The 21,687-nt window shown below is 47.8% G+C and overlaps 1 protein-coding gene across 10 annotated transcripts in view; it reads left to right on the top strand.

Moving 5' to 3' along the window:
- FMNL3 (formin like 3) overlaps nucleotides 1–21,687 on the top strand; it is a 314,942-nt gene that overhangs the window by 249,953 nt on the left and 43,302 nt on the right. For all 10 annotated transcript variants that reach the window (XM_085600370.1, XM_085600369.1, XM_085600368.1 and 7 more), the window contains 7 exons: nucleotides 1,305–1,507; nucleotides 3,061–3,295; nucleotides 13,225–13,293; nucleotides 13,574–13,654; nucleotides 14,222–14,351; nucleotides 17,909–18,069; nucleotides 18,743–18,844. In XM_085600370.1, coding sequence (XP_085456496.1) covers nucleotides 1,305–1,507; nucleotides 3,061–3,295; nucleotides 13,225–13,293; nucleotides 13,574–13,654; nucleotides 14,222–14,351; nucleotides 17,909–18,069; nucleotides 18,743–18,844 — 981 coding nt within the window. The remainder of the gene's footprint in view (nucleotides 1–1,304; nucleotides 1,508–3,060; nucleotides 3,296–13,224; nucleotides 13,294–13,573; nucleotides 13,655–14,221; nucleotides 14,352–17,908; nucleotides 18,070–18,742; nucleotides 18,845–21,687) is intronic.

Here is a 21,687-nt window from a genome sequence, read left to right as displayed (position 1 = left end):
GATGTGTTTATCCTCAGTTTCACAGATATGTGGATGGGGCTGTATTGAAAGACAGAATAGTTAGGAAGATTAAGTATTAAGTGACAGAGTTGTAAAAAGAAAAAAAATCCAGTATTTGTAAAGCGCACAGCTACCCGTAGGCATCCCGGCGCTGGGGGCCGTCGGGAAGATTAAGCGAGCTATTGTCCAGAGTCACATGGTGCTGGGCTGACCTGGTGCCGGGGATCGAACAGTGATCCCCAGCGTCCGGCGTCAATCGCCCTGGCTGCTGCGCCACACCTCTTCCCTCATGGAGGGATGTACTAACTGACGCAGGCTCACAAGTTTGATGGCTTTGCTTGGAGAAGCTTATGGCAAGTGGTATCTGTCCACAGAGTAATGGGGATGTTGCTTGGCTGATGGATGGATTTGCGTGGGCTAGCCTGTACTGAGTGGGTTTGCCCTTAGTAACACTGGGCCATGTGGTGGGCACTGCACTAAGAGATATACTTTGTGTGCAAGGTGTATGGCTGCTTTACAAGATTGTGTTGAAGGTGCTTGCCTAAAGAACTGTGGGTGGTGTGGAGTGTGCCTTAACGACAGAAAGTTGTGTGGCAAGCTCTATACTTATTGGTACAAGTTTATGTAGGGAGGTGCTGGGCCAAGTGACGCTGGATTGCATGTATGTGGCTGTATGAGCTGATTGGCTGTTGTGTAAAGGGTGTTACTCGGTGACACCGTTACAAGGAGTGTTCTCCACTGAATTGCACAGGATTTTGTCTGTTGCATGGAGGGTGTAACATTGTTACTCCATTTTACATGGTGAATAGTACACTGAATTTAATTGAATGAACTATACTGAGTTACATTGGTTACTTGCAGTGTGCCTTACTGTTTGAAACTACGTTGCTTTGAGAGGGTGCTTTACTATATGGCATGGAATTGTGTGGAGGCTATTTGAGTGTCTTGGGATTGTGCTTAGGGGCTGCACTGTGACACTTGGTTCCATAGATGTGCCTCTGTTGCACAGGTTTGTACTTGAGAATACTACAGTGTGCGACAACGAGTTCTTGCATGACGGTGTATTGTTTATCCTTTGTTTTCATGGAGGTTTCTGTATTGAGTGGCAAGGATTTCTGTTTGCAACTTTACTGTACGGCACAGGGTTTCATGGACGATACAATTGTGTGTGCCACAAGATTGTCTGGTGGGTTTAGTACTAAATGCCACAGGGCTGTGTGCAGGGTGTGATTCAGTATCACACTGGGTTGTGTGGAGAAGGGACCGCATGGAACTTACAAGACTAACTATTTCCTTCCATTTAGGATTTGGATTTGGACAAGTTTGAAGAACTCTTTAAGACAAAAGCTCAAGGAGCTGTCATGGACCTGAGTGGCCCCAAGAATCGATCCTCTCAGAAGGCAGCCAGCAAAGTGATGCTGTTGGAGGCCAACCGTGCGAAGAATCTGGCCATAACCCTGCGCAAGGCTGCCCGCAGCACTGAGGAGATCTGCAAAGCCATCTATACGTAAGGCCTAATCAGTGTCTGAGCAAAAGATGAATATTAGTTCATCACAACCTTGAAAAACTATTGCCTAAAACATGTCCTGCCCATCGTTTCACAGACTTGAACGCTAAAGCGATGAATGGTGATGAAACTCACAATATGCATCAGGTGACCGGTAGATGCAGCTAAAAAAAGAGGTGTTGGAGAAATTTTATAAATGAGCTTCTGGTTTTAGTTTGGTGTCCTAGTGTGGCTAGGCAGGTGTTGCCGTATTTGATTTCTGTCACATTTGACATTTTGATACTAAGTCACTTAGTGCTCGGATGGCAAGTACAATCGTTACCACTGTGCAAGAGGACCATTAATAAGGGGAAACAAGATGATTTTGTCGTAGTCAGACAACCCTTTCTGTATAAATGTAATGCCTGTCTAGGGCCTTGCTGGTTTGCAGTGGAGAATGTGCGCCCTTGTAGTGGTAGCTTTGGCACTGCCCTTTGAACTGCATACATGTGTATTGGAGACTACAGGAACCAAAATACCGGACATGATATGATTTTTAGATAGCTTGTCTATACTCTCTGTGGAAACATTACTAATATGAAAATGAGAAGCAAACCGGTTAGTTTGAGTGTAGCCACAGCACCTGTTTTAAGGACGGTGATGTGCAGTTATCCTTTGGAAGTTGGTAATAGTGCCATGTAATCAAAATACATTAATGTGCATCAACATGAACAGCAGCATAACAGCAGGGAGACAACCTCCCGAGTGTATTGCTTCACACCTGTGGTCCTGAAGGCGCAGACTGCGGTCCGTAGTCTTGCGCTTTGGTGCAGAAGTTCAGAAATTCTGATCTTGTCCCTCCACTGCTACCTCTCTAAAAACCTGTAACTGCTCGCCCTCATGACTCGAGTGCAAAAACCTCAAATGGGGTCTTAAAGTAAAGAGCAGAGTAACAACCCAACGTCCAGCACAGTGTGATGTGTATGTGAGACTGGCTCCTTGTGCTCCAAGGAACTCCATTGATCTTGCAACTCCCATTGCTCTAATAGAATGCACATAGCTTCACCCTCTCTGTGACACAATAAAAAAAAATTGCACAAGATAATAACTTCCAAAACACTGAATTACAAGAGCAGTGTAATCCTGGGAACAACACAGAAACTCTGAAGCTGTTGCACAGATTAGTAAATAACTATTATGATGAAGGAGCACTATCCACTGAGGTCTATATAAGTACTAAATGCAAGAATGTAATATGCTCACTCATTGGGGAGGGTTGTTTGGAATTTAGGACTTGCATGTAGGGGGTGCTGTACCATTCTTTTTTATGATATGTGTAATATTCAGGCACAGTAATGGGAAGCTCTTTGCTCAATCCCCTTGAGCCCCTTTGCTCAACTTCAATGGGTGAGTACTGTACTGTTAAGCCTGAAATAAAGATTTGCAAGTTGGTATAGTCCATTATCCACTTTAGCTGCATTGCAAGAGCAGCACAAAGCTCTTGTTTGATGTTGTAGCTGCGCGTCAGCATCTCCATATATGACCTTTCTATCTTTTCTCAATACCTGTTGCAGGTTTGACCTTAAGACGCTGCCGGTAGACTTTGTGGAGTGCCTTGTGAGATTCCAGCCCACGGAGGCAGAGGTGAAGCTTCTCCGGCAGTACGAGCGGGAGCGCAAACCACTAGAAGACCTGTCTGATGAAGATCGCTTCATGATGCACTTCAGCAAGGTGGAGCGTCTCGCGCAGAGGATGTCTATCATGACGTTCCTGGGGAACTTCAACGAGAACCTGCAGATGCTCACTCCGGTATGGCCAGCTTCTTCATTTTCTTCTTCTGTGTCCTTTAGACAAGATCTCACCAGTAGAGCCTATCCCTTCTTATCCCCCTCTGCAGAGATTATAGCCTCCTCTTTACTCACTTTTAAGGATGCTCGCACTGGTACACCCAAGTCTAAGTTCTCCTCTATTCCACCTGTACACCTTGCAGAGCTGGCAGTTGCTACTATTACTATGGTTTAACCAGAAAAGTCTAATTTTTGTCATTATTCGTACACACCCCATGGTAGTAGCCTGCTCGCATTCCTACTGGAAAGCCAGGTTAAAAATGTACATTTTGTGAGGAATACCAAAAGGCACATTTATTGTCTATTACCACAGGAACTCTCCTCAGAAGTGATAGACACAGAGAGTGGAATGATAGTGTGGCAGGGAAATTTGGTTTAAGGACTGTAAGTGACAGAAGATGGAGGGCAGTATCACACTCCTACTGTCAGAAACAGAAGAAAGACTTACAACAGTATTAGATAACTCTTGTGACATACATGGAAGTACTGTGGCATCTAGAGTAGAAAATAATCATCCTGAAAGTAAAGTGTATTGTTATTGATGGTTGCTGACATTACAAATAGAACCCAAATTGTACTTTAGGGAAAAAGAGTAAAGTGGATCTCGTGACAGTGATATCTTACACAAACACAAAACAAGTAGCAATATTTCTAAAAAAGAAACCCAGAAATGTTGCCCACAGAAATATCAGAAACTGATGCAAGTGTTTGCTGCAGTGCCACATTAACAGTCCAAAATCTGGAGTGCATGCAAAAAGTTTGGAGAAGGATAGACAAGCAAATGAATTGGTGCAATCAAAATAAAACACAACGAAAATAGGAGGGTGCTATTGCGGCTTTAAAGGTGAAGAAAGGATGGGACTGTGTCTCAGGGTAACAGAATCCAAGAGCTGCCTGAGAGGATACAGAAGTTTTTTGTTACTAATGTAGTCCAAACATAGAGCTGGAAATAGATCAAGATTAAGGGAAGAGGCTAGAGAGAAATGCCCAGCTGGCAGTGTACACAGGCTGCTCCCAGCTGGCGTAGCACATGTGCAGAATCAGAAATTGCCTTGCTTGCGTATGAAAGAGGCAAAAAAAAGTGTTCAGCATGGCACAGGAATTGAGGAGTTTCTAGCCACCCAAACTGCTCAGGAAACCTTGGATTTGCTAGTTGTATGGATGCACAGGTCCACACATCTCAGAATTGCCAGTTTTAGAAAAGCACAGAAACAGTCTTGTATCTGCAAAGATATAGAGCTGTGTTTCAGGAACAATCTTGTTCGAAAGAAACTTCTTTAGGAAAGCACATTTTCTGATTATTTCTGATGGATATTTCTAACCTAAGATTTCTCACTTTGGGAATAATTCCCAGGTATCAAACTGGATTTGGAAACTTTTCGAGCAGTTCTCCTGTGTGGCAGTAGGTGGCATGTTACTACTCTGTGGCAACATTCTTCTGCTCTGAAAGTGACAAGTGGAGCCGCATATAAGCGCCACCCTTGCCTGCTGATGTCAGTTTTTTTTCTTTCTGCACCTTCAGAAATGAATCCGGAATTTTCCCTAGTCTTTAACAAGACGTTTTGCAGAAATGTCTCCTCTGTGCGCAAGGAAAATGTGTCACCCTAAAGCCATAGCGTGTGAACCATGCAGGGACTGTCGCAAACAGGTGTATATAACGGACCCTAACAGTGTGTTTGTGGGACCTGCTTTTTGGTCCACAATTCCAAGGCCTGCGGTGACTGTTTGCTGATGAACTCAAGGATATACGTGACCGTGAAGTAAAACTCTCCATTCCCAATAGCAAGAAGATTCTGCGCCATGACTGATCAAAGTCAAAAGGAAGGTCCAGTTCCCTCAGCAGATTGTTGTCGCGGTCAAAATCTTTGGGTGGATCACAGAAAAAACACAAATTCCAAGCCAGAAACAGTTTATCCCACCATCCTCGAACTCCAGAGAGGATGCAAGGGCACCACCGTGCCTTCTGGTCTCGCTCCTGCTCTCCAGCTGTGCCGATTCAAAGTCTTTTTCTAGCGCCCACTTAGTTTCCAGGTACATCAGTGACATCACAGCTAGTAGAAACCTTCAGGGTTGCCATGCTACGTATTTGTGGCACTTTACCAGCTCCTCCTGGAACGCCTTACTGCCCCAAGGATCAGCAGGGCTGTCCAACTGGACTTCTTCTATGCCTCTTGGACCCATATCTGGTTTAGCACCAAACTCCGGTGCCTGCTCTGGCGCCATCCCCTTCACCGGTCCTGTTCACATAGATGCTGTTGATGCTAGATAAACTTGTCCACATAATAGTTCTTTCTGACTCCCAGCTGAATCTGCCACGGCCTTGACCAAACTCTTGTTAAACACACAACCTGATGGTAATCCTGCTTACTCTGATACCTTCACTTTATCACATAGCAGGGGCCAGACTTTGCACAATCTTTATTGTCACGGTTTCAGATAACGACAACTATGATAAAGGGGATGGTTATGTTCCCCAATATAGTGAGAACAGCTAGTGTGAAACGTTTCAGAATGCCAGTGAGCTTGACACTTCATGTGACACTGCCCTTGTGTCTCCTCCAGTTTGTGCTACAGAGGAAAACACCTATTTCACTATTGTGATGCAGAGGGCAGCTGAAGTGTTAGATTCACAATAGCTAACCATGAAAGTGAAAACTAACATATTGACAAATGTTTTGCAACATGGCCAGGCTTCCGCAGAGCTAATGTTCCCATTCAGTGAGGCATTTACTGACCGTTGCCCTACACCTGGCAATCCTGCATTCCTAACATATCTCCCAACCCAGGAAAGTCTAATGGTGCAAGGTTCCGATGTATGGTCATCCCAATGCCCTCCCTGATCGTGAGTCTAAAAGAATAGAGGCATATGGCAAGAGAATTTTCTCCTCCACAAGCCTTGCTCTGATATTTGTAAATGCCAGCTGTCTCCTCGGCTGTTACTCCCATGTCCTTTGGGATCGGTGTCTACGTTTTTGGCTTTTCCGGACGACCTTCTGGTGTCCCTTATTCAGGTTATTCATTAATGCTGTGATGCGACGACTAAATTTGTGACAAGATCAAAACTGGGCATGACTTAATGAGGTCTACGGGCTTTTCCGGGGATATATAGGCATCCTTAATGGATATACCTTTTGGTGGTTCTTGCCTTTTTGGTAACAAAGCGAAGTCTGACTTTGAAACTTTCAAGGAGAGCACAGTCACAGCAGATTATTTGGGTCTTTCTGCTCCACCAACATTTTTAGCCCCTCTGTGGTTACGCTACAGTTATTCTCAGCTGTCAACGCCAGATTCTTCATCCAGCTCTACTGGCTCTTCAGCGCTTCTTTGGCAGAGGCCGCAGCTCTCGGAGACAGTGAGAAGTGTAGGGACAAGGCCAAGGCACAGGTCATTCCCATGCCCCTTTAGGTGCAGCAACAGCAAGACCTCTTTAGCATGCCCTTGCCTCCACCTAGTTCAAGGCAGGATCTGATTATTTCCATCATGGGTGGCAGGCCATCACAACAAACAAGTGGGTTTGCCAAATTATCCACCAGGACTTTGCCCTTCATTACTTTCTACATCGCTACACCTTCCACCACCTTCAGGGTAGCTGCCGGAGGACCATCTGTCCATCTTATGGCATGAAGTGCAGGGTTTTCTGGACAAAGAGGCCATAGAGCGGGTTCTGGCCTCGAAAGTAGGACTGGAGTTTTACTCTCACTATTTACTTGTGCCAAAGAAGGATGGAGGCCTTGATCCTATTTTAGATCTTTGCACTCTCAATGCCTTCCTGTGGACAGAGATATTCAAGATGCTCACACTAGCCCAGACCCTGTCTGCCCTAGACACTGGAGGCTGGATGGTGCTATTGGACCTGCAGGGCACTTGTTTTCACACCCTTGTCCTGCAGGCACTACCTGTGGTTCCCCTTTGGCTTTACTAGGGCCCTTCAGGTGTTAGCAAAAGTTATGGTAGTGGTTGCTGCACGAATTTGGAGGTTGTGGCTACCAGTTTTTCTCTACCTTGACGACTGGTAGATGAAGGCAGGTTCACCCCAAGTAGTCGTCAACTACCTTCAGAAGACAACAAACCTCTTCACATCATTGGGATTCACTATCACAGTGACAGTCACACCTTGACTCCTTCACAGATTCTTCCTTTCATCTGAGCCATTCAGGATACGGTACAGATCTAATAGAAACATCTAGCCACAGATCCTTACCTTAGAATATCCCAGGCGTCGGGCTGGATCTGGAAGACTTTTGCTAACGCAGTATCCTTGCGTGCCAGTAGGTGGTGTCCGTTGGCATCATCCGTGCCAGGAGGAACGTCCGCGTCACCTATATAGGCACCACTTGGCATGCTGATGTCAGTTCTTTTCTTTCCACGTCAGCTAACGCTGATCCGTGAAAAAAGCTACCCTCTGTCACTTTTTGGCAGGCCTTTTTCTACTTTTTGGTGTTCAGGGATTTTCCTCAATGTCGAAGAAGACTTCTGGGTTCAAATTGTGTGGCGCCTGCTGTCGCACCATGTCGGTGACAGATCCACACTTAATTTATCTCTGGTGCCTGGAACGTGACTACGACTTGAAGTCGTACTCCGACTGCCGGGCCATGCCTCAGAAGGCTTTAAGGAAGCAGTCCCTAAAGCTCCTTGTGGCCCAGTGTTCGACTCGACGCCGCTCCCACTGGAGGTCTCATTCCTGGTCATGAGGAAGATCTGGGCCCCGCTCTGGCGGTCCTAAGTCCTCATCCTCCCACTCAGTCATCGGGTTGGTCAGGTAATAGGAATGAGAAACACAAAGAGTCAAAGTGCGCTTTAACTTATCCCCATCCATCCTTCGACGTGGCGGAGGAGTATCAAAGCTCTAGACCTCGTTCTACTGCACCTGCATCTTGGTCTGCTTCGCGTTTCCCTGCCTTTCCAGGAGGCGAAGAGACCCCCGCCCAGCTTAAAGAATTCTGTGATGCCATGTGCCCCTTATTTGGGGGACCTGACCCTCCCAGGCATGCCTTCAGGCCCTGGAGACTCAGAGGGGGCTCCATAGGGGTTCCACACCGGCAGCTCTGGCCCTGGCACTGATGCCCACATATGGATCTGGTGGTGGATCAAAACCGGTGCCGGTCATGCCTCTGCGACCTTCCCCGCACAGAGACTCCTGACGCTGCCTGCACCAGCCCCATTCTTATCCCCAACTACTCAGTCGGATTGATGCCGATGCTGACGGCACCCTTGGGTCTTAGGTCGGTTCCTCAGCCTTATTTTGAGGGGCTAGGAATGTAGGAAGTTTGGGAGGGGTCTCTGGACCCTTTACAAGACGAGCCTGAGCATGAAATGGACTGGTATTAGGAATTGGGTGAGGCCAGTGGACTACGGAGGAGGGAGCTTCACATGCTATGGTGGTGAGAAGGCCAGCCGAGGTCCTGGACCTTCAGCTCCCTTCAGTGGAGGTCAAGGCAAACATCTTGATGGAGTTCCTGTAGCCGGGTTTCTCCTCCTGGAAACCCCTCCTGCCTTTCAACGAGCCCTTGACTGATGTCCTTCTGGGTACCTGATCCAAACCCAACACAGAGGCTCCTGTGACTAGGGCAGCTGCCTGCCTCCATTGCCCTGCACCAGGTGACCCAAAATTCCTCGCTAACCACCCTACTCCCAAGAGCTTGGTGGTCCAGGCCTCTACTTCACAAGGTGCATTCCCTTCCACACCCCCGGACAGGGCATCCAAGAGACTGGATAGTTGGGGCAAGAAGAGTTTCTCTTTGGCTAACCTTATTTATGCATTTTTATATAGCGTGTACTTAACCGGAAGGTGTCAGAGTGCTTTACAAGAGAACCAGTTACATTACATAAGGACATCAGAGTACAGGAATTACATACAAAATGCAAAACAGATACATGTGTCTAAACACAAAAAAAATAGATATTATCTGTCATATTGGCTGGAAGTGAGCACAAGAGTAGTGGCAGGGAGTGAACGCAAAGAATATAGAAATAGCTTAATGATATTATATAGCATAGTATTATCATATGAAAAGATAACAGTATATACAGAGAGTAGACTATGGAAAGTATATCATATGATATGCGATGGAAGTATACGATGAACCATTATCAAACAGACTGTGGACCTACATACATAGCAGTCCTTTTGTCTACAACCATCGGAGACTGTACCTCGCACACCTACATAATTTGGGTTACGTCAGACACACATTACGATAGATCCTCGAGAAAGAGTAGACCTTCATCAGTTTTTGTGCCCTTACTGGAAGGGAGAGCCTCCAAAAGGGCTGTCTGTTGTTTGATAGATGGTGCGTAGTCCTACCCCAGTTGCTCCTAGTTGGGGTATGTTCAAGCTGGAGTGGCCAGGGAGAGGGAAAGACTGTGTGGACAAAGATGGCCTATGCCATCCAGTGTTGCAGTCTGTTTTTGTTGTCAGCTGTAGCAAGATCTCCGGTAAACGGTGTAGGGGGCCGAAGCCCCCCTCCCCCCCCACCCTAGTGGCGCCAGAGTGGCGAAGGTACCTTTGTGCAGGGGCGTCTCTGGCTGACCCCTAGAGCCATCAGCATCAACACAGAGGCAGAGGTGTCCGGTGTCACTGAGCTCCATGTCAGCCAAGGGTCTGACCGGGGGCCTTGAATACCACTGCAGTCTGGACCAGCATTCCACCGCCTCCTGGAGCTAAATGAAGGCAGGGGGATTCGCCGATTTAGCCCCAGCTCAGTGCAGCTGGGCGGGGGATCAACTCCTGATCAAGAGGATCCCAGCATGGCGATACTGCCGTGACTCAATCCAGGAAGCCCTCTCAGAGTAGCAATGCAGAGTTCCTGGACACGCTAGGGGCAATGAAGCGGTGTGCAGAGCCTTCCCTGAAGGTTGGTTGGTTCTGTACTCGGGGCAGAGGTCAGAGCGAGGGAGGAGATCGGTGGCGTCACCCAGGCAGGAGAAGAGTGGGGTGGCGCACCCACCACTGGAAACGTCTGTGCCATCTCATGAGCACAGTGGACTTGGAGAGAGCTCGATACCTCCTCGGTCACAGCAATCCCCTTGAGGACCTTGGTCGCCCCCTGCTGCTGCAGTCGTTGTCGAGACGGGGCCTCAGGTTGCAAGGCTCAGCTGTAGTTCCCAGTCCTGTGGGGAGCACACTCTGTAACACCCTCCGTCCAGTACCCTCCATCCCAAGCTTCCGCAAGCTCGAGCAGAGGCATGGTGGCAGGGCATCACAGGGACCCATACCAGAAGCGATCCCTTGCCCCAGGAGCACCCAAGGCTGCTCCTTCTCGGTCAGCCATCTTAGTTGGTACACAATCTTCTTGCCGTGCTTTGCAGTCAGTAAATGCTGCATGCCTATTGGGCCGTTGCGCCCACTCCTTGTGGGAAACGGTTGCGCAAGTTCTGCCACAGGTCCTAGAGGAGGCCCAGGCTATTCTCCCAAGTGGTATAAGACAGGAGAGATGCAGCAAGGTTTGCCATTCGTTGTAGGTTTGACACCACCAACTCGCTGGGAAGAGCACTGTCATTGATGCTAACTGTTTGACGCATTCCTGGCTGAGAACTTCTTGCTTTTCCGGTGATGTCCAGGCTTCATTTATGGACATGCCCTTTGATAGCACCGTCTCTTCAGGAGACCATGCAGACATGGACCTGGAGCGCTTTAAGGACTCGCGGGCTACGGCCAAGTCCTTGGGCCTTTCGGCGACCACCTATCCCCCATCTGCTTTCCGCCCCTTTTGTGGTCACGGAAGGGGCTTTCAGCCGCGCCAGCCATATCCAATCTACAAGACTGCGCAAGTTCAGCAACCTCTGCATGACCGTGGGCGCGGCTCCTTTCAACCCTGTGGGTCAGACGGCCAGAGGTCCTATCAGTCCACTCCTACTGCAGCCTCTAAACCTTAGTCAGGCCGGCCCTGCAAGTTAATGGGCGGCCGGTTGGTGGCAGGATCAGCCATCACCTCCACCAATTGCAAAACATCACATCGGGCAAGTGGGTTCTTCGGATAGTCTGAAAGGGCTACTCCCTCCACTTCGAGGTTACCCCTCCCTCCGTGCCTCTAACTTAGGACCAGCTGATGGAGGACCACCTGAACTTGCTTCAGGAGGAAGTCAGGACTCTCTTGGCCAAGAGAGTCATAGAGAGAGTTCCGGCGCCAGAAGTAGGCTTTGTTTACTATTCCTGCTACTTTCTGGTCCCAAAAAAGGACAAGGGCCTTCGTCCCATTCTAGATCTGCGAGCCCTCAACTACTTTGTCAAAAAGGAAAAGTTCAAAGTGCTCACTCTGGCTCAGATCTTGTCTGCCCTAGACCCCGTAGACTGGATAGTAGCATTGGGCTTGCAGGATGCCTTTTTTCAGATTCCCATGCTGCCTGCCCATTTGCGCTACCTGTGGCTCATGGTAGGCCATGAGAACTTTCAGTTCACAGTGCTCCCCTTTGACCTTACTAGTGCCCCTCAGGTGTTCACTAAGGTGGTGGCAGTGGTCGTAGCTCATCTGCGCAGATCAGGGGTGCCGGTCTTCCCTTATCACTGACTGGCTCTTGAAGGCGAGCTCACCCCAGACTGTCCTCTCCCATCTCCAGATGATGGCGAATCTCCTGCTTTCTCTGGGGTTCACTATCAACATGCCGAAGTCACACCTGACTCCCTCTCAGACACTCCCTTTCATCTGAGCTGTACTGGACACAGAGCGGTTTTGGGCCTATCCTCCCAAGAGGCGAGTCCAGGATATTCAGGCCATGGTACCGATGTTTCAGCGGCTATCCTGGATTTCTGTGAGACTGACTTGTAGTCTGCTTGGCCTCCTGCATCCTGCTAGTGACACATGCCAGATGGCATATGCAGGCTCTGCAGTGGGTCTGAAATTCTAGTGGGTGCAGCATCTGGGAAATCTCTCCAACATGGTACAGATATCGGCGAGAACTGCACAGGATCTGCAGTGGTGGCTGGCCAATTGCGATTGAATCAGAGGCAGACCCCTCTCCCTTCCCCAACCAGATCACACAGTAGTGTCAGATGCCCTCACTTCTGGACCGGAACAACGTTTGCGCGAAGCTGCACAACGCCTCCTATCGGCATGCAGAACTGCTCTAAAAGCTTCTGGATCCCGCCTAATGATTTAAGATTATTAACAAGGTGATTAATCCGCAGTTAGATAGAGTATCAACCAGAAATATAGTTACCGAAGGTAAGAAACCTTCTCATCACAGCCCAAGTTGTAGTTGAAGAAATACATCTCTGGGGTGTGTAAAAGTAGCCAAGGATGCTCAGCCAAAGGTTTGCTAATTGGACCACCTAATTGTTACATGCAAAGATTGCTAAAGCCAGGCTAAAGATATTTTGGTAATTGTATTTTTGCAAAGAACATTTGAGAGTACGTTGGAGTGACATGTGAAGGGCTCTGTTTAAGACTTCGAACACTGGGCTGATTTTTTTGCCGTTCCACTCGTGTCTAGAACACTGGTGTTTTAATCTACTTCAGTTGCTAAACTCTGAAGGTCAGACCTGAAAAATCCTCTCGGAGCTCCTTTCCAAAAAGCACGAGTGCTTGCAATGGTTCAAGTCATTCAGTGAGGTTCTCTCTCTCTTTTCCCTGGTCTTCTGGTCCTCACACCGCTTGAACTAGCATGCCCGTTTGATCTGGTCAATCTGCAGAGCAAGTCCTTGGCCTGTCCTTATTTCCTTCTTTCTAATTTCAGACCTCTCAGTTCCATTTTTTGTTGAACAGCAAATACCCCTTCTCACCCGGCACTGAGCAATGTTAAAAGTTTAAAATAATGTTGAATAGTATTTCAGTGGTGAGGGGTAAATTGACCTCTTCCAGCTCTGCCTTCCTACCCTTCACCACCACAGAGGAAAGACGGACATGTTCATTTGGTGGCATCATATTTGTGTAATTCAGTACCTTTGTTTTGCAGCAAGTCAATGCAGTGATTGCAGCCTCGGCGTCCATCAAGTCCTCTCCGAAACTGAAGCGAATGCTGGAGGTGAGTGCACTAAGGAGTTAACACTGAGGCTGGTGGGATAGAAAGAGGCGCTAAGGGTTGGAGACCAGCCCTGATAGGCTGGGTGGGGGGCAGACAGAGCCACTGAGGGCTAAGAGTGGCATTAAGGGAGCAGGATAACAAAGAGCCAAACTGTTGCACACTGGGTGAAAGATCTAAGGAGATCTGTTGTCACAAGGCTGGGCGGGACATGATTATCAACTATTGTGTGTTTATAGTCAGACCCTTGAGCCTAACTCCTGTTTAATGATTTTCGTCCCAGATTATTTTAGCTCTAGGGAATTACATGAACAGCAGCAGACGGGGATCTGTGTACGGCTTCAAACTTCAAAGCCTGGACCTGGTGAGGCCTTGTGTGACCTAAATGAGCATGAACATCTTCTTTGAGAATGTCCTCTGAATGTGTGGGTGTTTCCTTAGAAAGCACATGCCTTGTTCCCAGCTCTGTCTCGGATCTGAATAAGTTCAGATGGTGTGGGTGCTCTATCTGGGAGGACCCCGCCATCGTAGAGAAGAGACCCACATCTCTGAGGGATCCGTCTCTGAAGTATGGAGATGTGTCCTTGGATCGTGTTTGAATTAAGCCTTAAGCGAGCAAAGTGAATCTTCCAATGAGATTGAGGCCAATGTTTGTGTTAACACAACCTACAAGTGTGTCTTGGTATGTGGTCAAAGTTGATGCACGCATTAAGTATTGGTTCTGGCTCAGCATAAATTGACAAATAGGATAGCCTGAATCAGTCAATCAATCAATCAGGGATTTGCCTGTGCATTTCTGAGTACAGGATAAGCCGCTTGCATACCAGTGCGCTTGTTGGTGTGCCCGTGCTCAGGTGTGTGTTCATCTGTGATTGCTGCCTGATGCATCTTGTGCGATCATAGATTCACTCTGCTTCGTTGGATTTTTAAGCTTGCGGACACCAAGTCGACGGACAGGAAGCTGACACTGTTGCACTATATTGCGCTGGTCGTGAAGGAGAAGTACCCAGAGCTTTCCACCTTCTGGACGGAGCTTCATTATGTTGAAAAAGCAGCTGCAGGCGAGTAGCACCCGTGATGCCATACTGCTAATTTCTTCTGATGCCACTGATTTCATCCTGCAAATCAGAAATTGTGTTTTTTGTCTGAACTGTGCACTCTTAATGTGGAGTTTGTGAGGAGAAAGTATCTGTTCTATATCTGTCAAATGATTTCCTATGCTGTGACCTAACGTCAGAATGTCCAACAAAGGTTCCTTGACAGAACAAACTCTTTCCCGCCCTTTTCGTTTGAGCAGCTGCAATAGGCACAGGAAGCTCAGGTGATGAGCAAGATCTCTGCTGAGTGTGTTTGCTTTTAACCTGGTAGTATGTGCCTCAGATCAGAGGTTTTCCGCAGTGTGACCGGTTTGGTGGGGCCATATGGGACCCTGGTGCAAAACCTTTCCCAGGGGCTGTGCACATTAGTACTGTACAGTGTTCTGAAAAGGTGGGTTTGCGCATCATTTCTGGGGCGTCGGGAAAGGGGGGGCCTATGCTTTAGAAAAGGCTTTTGTCTTGAAAAGCACTACCACAGAAATTCTTGTTGACTGCAGCTTTGTGCATGTGAGCTGAGAGCATAGTTAATTCAATTTTGTCTCTCTGTGATCTCCAGAAGGATTCATATAAATGGGCATCTCTATGTCGTACATGACTATTTCAGAATTGTGTGTGCTTGGACAGGATATTTGTACATGGGTGCACGGAGGCGGTGTGTGGAGGATGTTTCTCATATCTGCTTGGCTCTGACCGTCTACCTGTCTTCAATATTGAAGTTATAGGCCCTGTTTTCTGCATACTCTGTTGGGGAATCAATGTGCTAAAACCGACAGTTTACCAAAACCCTGATTATGGAGAATCTTCACATATGGTGCACATCTTCTGTTGATGCTACGGCCGCTCATTAGCCCAGATTCCACCGCTAATATTGGGCCCCCCTATATTTTAAATACTGATTACAAAACTGATTAGAGAGTCTGTTTAATAGATAGAAAGTCTGCCTTCTGTTAGCAAAGTATGAGTTTATGGTTTCCAAACTTTTGTCAGCAAAGAACTGGTGTCGAAAACGAGTGTCAATCGCAAGAACTTCTCTTCCACCGCCTTTGTGAAGGCCTTGATTCAGTCCACTCAAACATCATATGACTATTAAAAATTCTTTCACCTATTGTAGTGTGACCAGTGCTTGTGTCCATTCCTCTAGCTCTTGCACCATTATTGGTTCACCACTATCCCCATTATCTTCAACTTTTCGTTTGTTTTAGCCGTAGTTCCTCATGCTGTAAAGGTGGAAGGTGTAACAATACACTAAAAAAAAAAAAAATTCTTAAAACTCCACAAGTCACCCCCCTGAATAGTGTCCGTCCTGCCTTGTGAAAGTCGCTGAGAAGCGCCTGGCCAGATGTCTCTCGGACCTTTTTTGAAATATTCTGTTTCTTGGCCCCTCTCAGGCTGGTTTGCCTCATGCCCTTATGATTATTCAAGACTATGGCGGCACTGCCACGCTTGCCATGCACTCTCTCTCTGCGGCATTGGGCACCATCACATCATCCTGATGGATTGATTAGCTGTGGTGGGAATTTGCGGATGAATAGCTCTTTAGTTGTTTTTCTCATTTCTATTTGGCTGAATTCATTCTCCTTTTCAGTGTACTTGACGTTGCGTCACCTGGGCCGTTCCCCAGGGATTCTCCCTCTATTTAACTCTTACTTGCAGCTCTTCGGGACTGTCATCGGTCTTTTCAGTCCAAATCCTGTCCGAGACAGGTGATATCTAACTTATCCTTCACCAAGAAAAACACTTCACCAGATATGCCCTCCCACCGTAACCGCGGCTTTGATGCTGTATATTAATGAATTCATGGATGGAGAGTAGTTTTTTAAAACTGAACTCACAAGACCGAGACCACTGTGGTCAGACGATTCCCTCTTTGGGAGCTTTCGCTTTGGCCTCCCGCCGTGAGTGATTTATCCTGCACTCACAATAAAAAAAAAAAAGTTGCTTTGCAAGGACCTCTGGACAAGTAATCAGAAGATACAGCAACAGGCTGGAGAGATGCTTTTCACCCCTCAGAAACTATGGATGGGGGCCGCCTATAAAATCTAACAGTGATAAGGCTGCAGTCAGGTGAGAAGAACAGTCCGTGTCGGATCAATGAATCACACGGCGGATAGTGATGTGCGCTGAAGTGTGATCTAGAAGTGAACAGTCCTCTGCTTGTCCGAATAACCACTCGCTTCACTAGAAGTGTGATGACTTTGAGCCAGTGCACTGCTTTATGAAACGTGCAAGATCCCGGTGTGTAGAACACCTGTGTGAATATGGACACCATGGTGACTATGCAGGAGTGCCGGGGAGTTTTGAGGCATGTCTCCAGCCGCACTGTTCCATATTCCCAGTTGGTATCCCATTTTCTACCCTTGTGAATCAATGAAAGATCTGTTACTTCCATTTCACTAAAGTTGACCACAGTAGACCTGGTTCAAAGATTCACAGCCTCCACGCCTTGCGGCTGTCCGAGATCTGGGCTGCCCACCTTTTGTCCATTTAAGGAGGTACCCTGGGGGAGAACTTTTGAAACCTTTGCTAGTGTCAGTGCTTAGAGCTAAGCCGCCCAAATAATGAGGTTGACCGGCCATTGAAGTCTGTTTATGAATGTTGTATTGATGCACTGAGAATTCCCAGCATGACAAAAATATTTGAAAACCGTGTGACTCAATGAAAGATATCAATGCAGGAAAACGTTGGTGACTGGTAAGAAACGTTTTTCACGTTTGTGAAGTGTGTGTTGAAGGGCGTGGCTTTTGTACTAAGGTATCCGAAAAAAGTTTGCAAGAGTAATTAAAAGTTTTGGGGTAACCTGGAGTAGTGGCGTAGGGAACCCCCCGATTTGGCAGCTTAAGTGGGGGGTCGTCACTGTATCCATGGCGCAGTAATCTGTGTCCCAGTGAAAGTAAATTGATTTTATATTTGGCCTATTCTGGAGGCCGGCGGACAAAGGATGTTTCAGTGGATGGCTGCCTGTGGAGGTCCCAAGCGCTGTACCAGGCTGTTCTTCTTCTTTATTATACAGTTCATTAAAACCGTAACATACAAACATCGCATTGATACTTAAATAAAACAGGGATTCAAATGTAAAAGCACATTATAAAAACAAGCAGTCAAGATTAATAACCATTCCCAAGCAGCATTTCTGGTGGATGGCAAGAATGTCAAATTTGGCCATTTAGAGCCAGAAGAAAAGCGTGGAGTGCCAAAGGCAATATCCGAATGTCCCAGGGCTCACAGTTGCCAGTACCTAGCTTTCAGCAAAGTCCATTTGTACAATGGCAATATAGGAGGGGCCTTGAGAATGCTTCAACAGCTCTTAGTGAGCGGTCTCTGTGAGTGCCTTGTTAGACCCTGCAAGATGATCCGATGTGACCCCCTGGACGCCGTCTCATGTTCTTTAACCTTGTCTTAGTGCTGAGCTGTGTGCAGTGTGTGCCAGGCTCTGGGCCCGGATTCCCCCCTCTCACCCTCCCTTCCCCTGTTGTATCACAACATCCATAGCTGACACTGACTCGCACTTCCTGCCTCCTCAGTCTCCCTGGAGAACGTGCTGCTGGACATCAAGGAGCTGGGCCGGAGCATGGACCTCATCCGGCGGGAGTGCAGCCTGCACGACAACAGCACCCTGCGCGGCTTCCTGAGCGCCAGCGAGGGGAAGCTGGACAAGCTTCAGAAGGACTCCAGGACTTCGGAAGTGAGTAGCCACAGCACTGCAGTGCGCAGACCGAGGGGAGAAGGGGCCGAGCCACGAAGAGTGGGCACGGGGGCAGGATCTCAGGGTGCTGAGGTGCCCTGGGACTGACTGCATGCTCTCTGTGGAAGTGTCTCAGGCTGGCAGTAGTCAGGGTGTAGGAATGTGGTCCCAAGTGTGCGTGGAAGGGCTCGCCCAGAGAAGGCCGGAATGTACCCTGCCTGGGGACTGACCGCTGTCCGCAGACAGGATAGCGCCCTGGAGACGGGCGGAAGTGACGACGCAGAGCGACGAGCAGCAGCGAGGACATGTGTGGAATGGCCTGAGGCATGGCCGCAGGGAGGGAGCAGGCGAGGGCACTAGTCTTTAGGGGGACCATGGTAGTGAGCAGGCTGGAATGTGGCCTGGGCTAGCGCCCTGAAGAAGTGTCTCTTGCACCGAGAGCAGTGAGGAAGAGGATAGAAAGGATCCCAGGAGTGGGCACTCGTGTGGAGACACAAGTGCCCCTTTGTGAGAACCTGACAATACCAGCCTGCCCAAAGCACTGGTCTGTGGTGAGCGGAACTGGGGGTGTTCATTACTGGGGTGACGTGTTGAGGAACGATGAAAGGGGGGGGGGGTCATATGGGTGCACCGAGCCTAAATGCCTTTCTCGTTCTTGTGCTCCCTTTCCCAGGAAACGTATAATACTGTAGTGCTGTACTTTGGGGAGAGTCCCAAGACCACGCCGCCCTCTGTCTTTTTTCCTGTGTTTGCACGCTTCATCAAATCGTACAAGGTAAGCTGCCGACCTGCTTCAGGCTTGCACTTGCTTCCCCTGCCCTGTTTTTGCAGATGGTGTGTGCCCGCGCCTGCCCAGGGGTGGTACATGTGCCAGCCTCCTTTCCTTGCGTTGCTTGAGACCTTGATGCTGTGGCATGGACAGGAAGTATTGCCAATCACCGTCAGTGCTCTTCCTGGGAAGAGGCCTTTTACTAAAAGCGTTTCCATTTGTACAGAAAACACTTTGTTTTCCCCAATGTCCATACTTTAAATACAGAGAGAGATGCACATGGTAGATGTTTTCTTGGGAGATCTCATAGTTTTTTGTGTTTTTTTTCTGCTCATTATTAGGAATGCTTTTTATGATTCAATGGATGTCAGTGCATGGTCCCTCCAAAGTGGCACTGCACCCGCTTGGATTACTACCCCACACGCTGCTGCTCTCTACTTGCCACATTGCCTCTGTGGGGTCATTCATCTACATTAGCCACAGGCCATGCCACGCTTTACCTACTTGGACGCAGTCTCCCTCTGCATCTGCTCTCTGCCGCTCTCTCTCCCTCTTTGTCTCCCTCTGTCTCCCTCTGTATCTTATGTCTTTTTTCTCTCGGCATCTCTACACATGAACTGCTCTTGTTCTCCAAGCCTGTCAGCGTTTGCAGGGATTCTAGCAAAACAACGATGCTGTCTCAGTCTGCAGCCTGTCTAGCAACTCTCCATCTCTTTCTTTTCGTTTGTGTGTTTTATATTTATCTTTGTTTCCAGCTTTTTCTGCCTCTTTTCCTCTGTCCATTTTTGTTTCTCCAACATTTTCTCTCTTGCTTTCTTTTCTCACTTTACCTTTGTTTGTTTCTTCCTTTCTCTTTTCTTCTTTCTTTTTCTCTCTCTGCTAAGCTATCTTGGTGTACTATCAGTATGTAGCAAATCTTCTCCTCTTTGCTTCTGTTACTATCTCTATTTTACTTTCTTATTTCTTCGTTTTTCTGTTTTTCTCGTTTTTTCTTTTTCTCTTTTTCCTGTTATTTTTTCTTAGTTTTCTATCTTGCTCTTTTGATCTCGCGCTATTTTTTCAGTTCAACATTTCTCTTCCATCATTTTCTCCCTACTTCTTTTTTTTCCGTTCCTCATCTCTCCATTCTATTTTTATTTCTTCTGCTCTCATTCACTAATTTAAATGAGAATTATGGTGAGTGATAAAACATTTGGTGGCAATTTATTAATCATGTAAGCATGCCTATCGTTTTTCAATTAAATTGTAAAATCTAACCTCTAATATGTACTGTTACTACATGTCTTTCCATTGATTTATAAATGGAGAATTCCAAGTCCTGGCCCTAGGCATAAGCCTACACCTATTTTTTACCCAGGAACCTCCAGTTTAAAGGGGTTTGTTTACCCTCTTTCCAAACTCTAGCCCTAACCAAATCAATACCCCAATCTGATCCCATGCATGCTGTAAACTAGTGGTATTCCTATAGGTAACCCTGCCTAAACCCTAACCATAAACCTATCTGACTCTTTCTCAAGCAGACCATAATACTAACTCTAACCTTAGTTCTGATCCTACCCTGCACACTAAACCATGCCATAACCCTAGTTTTTCTGTTTCACTAATCCCCTTTTCACTCTTATATACTTACTTTCCTTTTTTCACATTACTTCCTTGCTTTTTGTTTTTCTCTTTGGAATTCTCGCCTTTTTTCCAAACTTTGGAAATAATGTTTTCATCTCTCTGTTTGTATCTTTGGCATTCACATCTTTCTCTTTACACTGCCAGTGCGGATTAGTTTTCTCTCCTATACCTTGGGGCTGTTGATCTGAAGCAGCGCTCTCATGTTGTCTCTGACAGGCAGATGGTTGGTCTTGCTCTTGTGTGCTGCCTGCTGCAGCCCCTTGTTTCTGTGGCGGGGTTGATGCTGCCTGTCTGTCCGCCGTCCCTGTGTCCTCCCAGCTCCCATTCTCAGTGTCCCGAGAAGCAGCCCTTCCTGGAATTGTTCAAGCAGGAAGTGCTGCTCACTCGCTGGTGGGGCCACCTGCATGTGGAGGAGACATAACCGAAGCTGCGTGTGTGGGCCAGCGCTCAGTGACACCGCTTCTGCCAGGGCCCAAAGCTTTCTCCTGTGTTGATCTGCTTGGACTCCATTTCTTGACCTCTGTTCTTCTATCTGAATCTAGCCTGTTTCCCACAACACTCTCGCCGAGTGAACTTTGCTGGCAGGCCCTCTCTAGGTCACACCATTCTCCTTGACTGACCCCCTAGCTGGTGTTCCGCTGCCCATGTCCTCTTGTGGCTGGGCCCTTAATTGTCCAGACCCTGTTTGTGAGAAAGTGCCATCTTTCTTGCATGGTATGCCCCCACTTTTTGCTGAATGTACTTTGACTAAGTTTGCCCTGGACTCCTGCCAATCGGGTGCCCAGGGCCTAAGTTCCTTCCCTAAAACACAAATTGGCAAACCCTGGCCACATGTCAGCCCCTGGTAAATGGTACCCTAGGTACCCAGGGCCTTGTAACCAGGGAAGGCCACTAAGGGCTGCAGCACACATTGTGCCACCCTTAGAGGCCCTGTACCCTTACACACACACACACTGCCCTTGCAGGCTGGGTGTCTGGGTACAAGACAAAACAAAGAGTCGACATGGCACACATCCCTGTGTGCCATGCCCACCACCTACACTGCCATGGCATACGTCAGCAACCCCTCTAGCTGGGTGCCCTATGCTAGTGGTGTGGGCACAGGAGCAGGAGCCCTGTGCCCCTACAGTACCCAGGTCCATTCCTGGGCACTGTAAGTGCAGTGCTGCCATTTAACAGCACATGGTGCTGAGAGCTCGTCAAACACGAACTCCACAGCACCATAA

Source organism: Triturus cristatus, chromosome 4_2 (assembly GCF_964204655.1).
Source record: "Triturus cristatus chromosome 4_2, aTriCri1.1, whole genome shotgun sequence".
NCBI classification, from domain to species: domain Eukaryota; kingdom Metazoa; phylum Chordata; class Amphibia; order Caudata; family Salamandridae; genus Triturus; species Triturus cristatus.
The sequence above is the reverse complement of the archived record's forward strand: the minus strand, read 5'-3'. Positions and strand labels throughout refer to the sequence as shown.